General features: G+C 35.4%; 1 protein-coding gene across 2 annotated transcripts; it reads right to left on the bottom strand.

The window, feature by feature from the left end:
* Positions 1–468: 468 nt before the first annotated feature.
* LOC106465868 (ras-related protein Rap-1-like) lies at positions 469–4337 on the bottom strand. 2 transcript variants are annotated; one of them, XM_022393825.1, is made up of 2 exons: positions 4258–4337; positions 469–1233 (listed from the first exon to the last, which is right to left on the bottom strand). In XM_022393825.1, the coding sequence occupies exon 2, from the start codon at positions 1229–1231 to the stop codon at positions 554–556; it is 678 nt and encodes a 225-aa protein (XP_022249533.1). In that variant the 5' UTR covers positions 1232–1233; positions 4258–4337; the 3' UTR covers positions 469–553. The 2 variants fall into 2 exon arrangements, with proteins under 2 accessions (XP_022249533.1, XP_022249534.1); XM_022393826.1 differs by lacking the exon at positions 4258–4337 and adding an exon at positions 1857–1934.
* Positions 4338–5280: the final 943 nt, after the last annotated feature.

Genomic DNA, 5280 nt, shown 5'->3' with positions numbered 1-5280 from the left:
TAATCTAAAAGCAATATCAGTGACTTAAAACTCTATACTTCTTCGTTGTCTGGTAATCTAAAAGCAACATCAATGACTTGAAACTCTGTGTTCTCCGTTGTCTGGTAGTTTACCAGGAACATCATTACTTGAAACGTTTTCTTCTCCGTTGTCTGGTAATCTAAAAGCAATATCAGTGACTTGAAACTATGTCCTTCTTCTTTATCTGGTAATCTAAAAGCAACATCAGTGACTTGAAATCCTGTCCTTCTCCGTTGTTTGGTACTTTACCAGCAGAATCAGTGACTTGAAGCTCTGTCATTCTTCGTTATCTGGAAATATACCAGCAACAGCACAAGGCTCTACAGAATAAAAAGAAAGAGCACAAGTCTATAAGCCGTTCACGAGTTATTGGATTGGATACAGTTCTTTAAAATACTTTTATTTCAATGAACAGGTAATTGTATTACAACAGTTGATTATATTTAATTCAATTTAGTAATGTTAATTTATCATCATGTTTTCTTAGGATTATTAAACCACAACCAGCAACATGCAGAGTCTTCACATTATTTCACGATACGACGCAACTGTGGCGTTTCGGTGTTGAATCACGTTTCTCTTTAGGACTCACACTGCAGCAAGGAAGAGACTGGCGTCTTTGTTCTAAAGAGATAGAAAGCACACCTGGTGCATAAGCATGAGTAAGAAGCTCGTTGAAAATCTGAATGATGTTGGTGTTGTTCTTTGCAGAGGCTTCAATGAATGTACTCCCCCAATCTATAGTCACAATGCTTTCGGCTAGCTCCTTCTTGACTGCTCTGTATTCTTCTAGGTCGCATTTATTTCCCACCACAGCCATAGGAACATCTATAGGTCGTTCTTTGTGGATCAACTCTCGTTCTCGACACATCTCTTCAAACGATTGAGCGTCATCGATGGAATACACTAGAACGAAGGCATCACCTGCATTCATAGCTAATCTTTTCATCGCCGGAAACTCGTAAGTGCCGCTGGTGTCAAGAATGTCAAGGGTTAAGACAAAATCCTTCATGTCATATCGACTCCTGTGGAATTCTTCTACTGTGGCCTTATAGTCGGCGGGAAAAGACGCGTGTAAGAATTGCTGTATTATAGCTGTCTTCCCAACTCTAGTTGCTCCTAGGATTACAAGCACAAAGTGGGTTTTTACAGGTTCTGTTTCTGATGTTGACGCAAGCTTTCCACTTCCAATTTTTGGACAGATCTCCATCCCTAGAATGAGTGGAAAGCAGTAATTTATATGATTGTTCAATGACGTAACAAATTGTTCATTTTTAAACGCCAAATATTCTTACTTATTTTACGAAATTTATACACAAGAATGGTCATAGAATGTAATAAACTGTGACGTTTTGTATATAAAACCAGTATCTTCTGACCTTTATGTGGTTTAATCAAAAACAATAATTCAACTTTATTTCATTTTTCTAACTTCCTGTTAGCTTCGTTAATACTTGCTAAGCCTTGCTCTAAAGAGTATTTAACAGTTAGTGAACGAAACGCACATGTAACACTTAACACTCAAAGATGGCGACTTAGTATTGTTGTAAATAGAACAACGAACAGAAACGGAAGTAGTGATTAATTTTTAATTAATTTTGTATTGATCTTGCTGGATATAATTCTCATTCAAATGGACACTGTGTTCAAGACAATATCTTGAACTTTGGTAACGGGTTAATATTATAGTCTGTGAGTATAATTATTGATCGTTAGTAAAATAATCTCCACATTCTTAGTAATTATACAAATGTCTTTCAAACATATTGGGATCACAGCCAGCAATATCCGGACTTTCTTACGAAAACAAAAGCAGGAAAGAATTAAGTACAAACATGTTATTGAGGAATAGATACCACGCCGTCCCCAGGTAAGGCAGCGATAGGTTTACGGATTTATAACGCTAAGATCCGGGATTCGATTCCCTGTGGTGGACACAGCAGATAGCCCAATGTGGCTTTGCACAGAAAAACAAACGACACTGCGCCCAGCAACAAACACTTTCTCTTGTAAATTTGCAATTCTGAGAAATAGAAGAAAAAATCAATTATCTGAATTACGACTTGAAACCGGTGTTCCGACAGCGCTTCTTGTAGATGTCTCATAAATATAATTTAAAAAAAAACTTATTGGAATTGTTACATTGGAAACAACAGTAGCCTTGAAGTTGATTTGCATGAAAGTAAAATCGTAAATTTAAATCTATGAGTTGGCAAAAAACAAACATATGGCAAGTCTACAAAACGTATAAAAAAAAACTACTATCTATACAGTAGCATTTGCAGTAAAACTGGACTGTGTAGAATTAAAAACTGTCAAAGAATTCCTAATATAAAATTAAAAATAATTCCGTGTATATCTGACTCGTGAAAGAGTCAACTCTTATATTTATGAACAATATCTGACTCGTGAAAGAGTCAATTCTTATATTTATGAACAATATCTGACTCGTGAAAGAGTCAACTATTATATTTATGAACAATATCTGACTCGGAAAAGAGTCGACTCTTATATTTATGAAGAATATCTGACTCGTGAAAGAATGAACTCTTATATTTATGAACAATATCTGACTCGTGAAAGAGTCAACTCTTATATTTATGAACAATATCTGACTCGTGAAAGAGTCAACTCTTATATTTATGAACAATATCTGACTCGTGAAAGAATCAATTCTTATATTTATGAACAATATATGACTCGTGAAAGAGTCGACTCTCGTATTTATGAAAAAATCTGATTTGGGAAATAATCAACTCTCGTACATATGAAACAAATAGGCTTAAGTTACCGAACCGATCTCTGAAAGAGTAGATTGAGAGTCATTGTTAGAAACACACAAACGATGGAAAGATTTACATGAAAAAAATCACCGTTGCGATTTAAGTTGGGAAAAAGAAACTATACTTAAACGTAAAAAAAAAGCAAACGAATTCCCTCTTTTGTTGTTCGTCGCCAGGAATGTAATCAGTGTAGAAAACTACATTAATTCACAAATCTCTAAAAATAGTCAATTCTTAAATTTTATACTTTTAGTTCATTGGCTGTTGGTAAGAGTGAAACTACAGAATGTGTTATCTGTGTTGTATCCACTCGGATTTTAGGGTTATAAACCGTTAAGTTTACTGTTGAACCAATGGGGTGTTTTTCTTAGAAGTATATTAAGTGAATATATTTACATTAACAAATGAATTGATAAATAAGTTAATCAACATTGACGGCCATAGCTAAAAACACATGTTATAGATAGAGTTACAAATCTGTGAAACGTCAGCATTATCTCTGTAGACTGACTCACGTTAAAGAACGATATTGTAAGTGAGTCATCACTGATATTACCTACTCCACAATACAGTCAATAATGATTTTTTCTTGAACATCGCCTTCTGTGGATAAGCAAACATTATTTAATGACTCCATGAAAGAGTCAACAATGCATTCGGTGAATAGACTTACATTTTTAACGAGCTTAGGAGAGAGCAAATAACGATATTTTTCTAGAACATTACCTTCTGTTGATAAGCATTCATTATTTAATGACTCCATGAAAGAGTCAACAATGCATTCGGTGGATAGACTTATGTTCTATACCATGTCTGGGAGAGAGTCAATAATGATATTTTTCGTCAACAACAAGTTCTGTGGATTGACTCACTTTAAAGAAAGAGTTGTTTTTTTTCAAAAATACAAAAATATGATGTGACGTATCTATACAAAAACTACACAATGGGCTATCTGTGCTGTGCCCATAACGGATAGCGAAACCCGATTTTTAGAGTTGTAACCCTACACCGAGTCACTGGTGAGGCAAAATAAATAACAAAATGAGCGTCAACATTGGTGCTTCATGTCAAGAGATAATCGAAGTACCAGAAGTACAATAATTAAAAAACTAGTCCGGGAAGGAGCTCATAGTATATCTGTATGCCTTTGATTAATTTATGTGGTTTCGAATTTCACAATTCGAAACCTATACGAGCGTGTTTCGCAGAGATTATATTTAGTGAAGGTGAGCTGCGTCGGTGTAACAGTTACTCTTCAAAAACCAGTGACGTATCTAGCTATAGGAAATTGTATTATCAGTATCGTTTACGGTACCCTGAACTTATTTCTCTCTGAATATAATTCATAATACTAAACTTATTAAAAAATAATAATAATAATTTATTGCTGCCGTTTTTTCTTCAAAGCTATCTGAAAGCACAGTAAAACAGACAGAAAAAGTAGTGGACTCACTCGATTAAAGTTGGGACTTCCCTCACGTCTTTCTGGTCACCTTAAGGTCTCTGAGCCTCTTTATAAATGGTAAACTCTCGCGATTGCCACCCAGCCCAAGAAAACGTTGCAAGCTACGTTGCTAGGCAACGAGACTATAGCGGCAGAAAACCACTTGCTTGCTTAACTATTAGGGAATATAAATCAAGAACAGATTTCAGATTTTTTTATTTTGTCTTTTTGAAATTGGCCAGAAAATGGAAGAATTCCTGAGTAACCGACGGAAGGCAGTTGCACATTTTACACGCACGTGCGAGCCAAAATTATAAAGTGAAAGAGCGTGATAAAACATGAAAGACAAGTACCGGGGAAGGATAACTCACCGACTCCCGCTTTTGACAGTTATAGAATGTCGTAAGGTGGCGCTGCGGTTCGGATAATATCTGAAGACATTAAATAAAAACGAATAGGGCGGAGAGACAAGCCGCAAATTTTGTTCACTAGAATTTTAAATAACTAATAACTAGCAGAGTTTCGCTTAATATACAATTTAATATACAGATTTCAATGTGATATCTATAAGAAAGTGTGTTGTCTGTCAGTCAGTCAGTAGACACTAAAATGAAGTCACATAACGGACGCTTAACGTTGCAGCTTGTATTGTCGTGACGTCAGTAAAACGTGCCATGCCATGAATCACGAGAAGAATTATGCACTCTGTAGACCTAAACACAACATGACAGATGAACTTGAAAAGCAAAAAATAAAAATATTTGTTACTCTTAATTTTGATTTTATTTGCTCTTGAAATAGAACACTTTCGAGGATCCTGCGGAAGTACATCTAGTCACGTAACGAATCTTCTTTAGCCTTAATGGAAGGATTCAGAAAATACCAATTTCAACGTTAACATATAATGCCTAATAACGGTTCATAGACGTTTTCTTAAAATATAAAACTAGCCTCAAATACATGTCAGGTGTTCGTTTTATTTTCGAAGAGACGCCCCCAGTGGCACAGCGGTATGTTTGCGGACTTACAATT

This window comes from Limulus polyphemus, unplaced genomic scaffold (assembly GCF_000517525.1).
Source record: "Limulus polyphemus unplaced genomic scaffold, Limulus_polyphemus-2.1.2 Scaffold2081, whole genome shotgun sequence".
In the NCBI taxonomy this organism is placed as follows: Eukaryota; Metazoa; Arthropoda; class Merostomata; order Xiphosura; family Limulidae; genus Limulus; species Limulus polyphemus.
Note: the sequence above shows the minus strand (reverse complement) of the source record. Positions and strands in the feature narration are given on the sequence as shown.

What these genes read in the sequence shown, in the direction of transcription:
- LOC106465868 (XM_022393825.1), bottom strand. Translation starts at nt 1,231, where the DNA reads ATGGAGATCTGTCCAAAAATTGGAAGTGGAAAGCTTGCGTCAACATCA.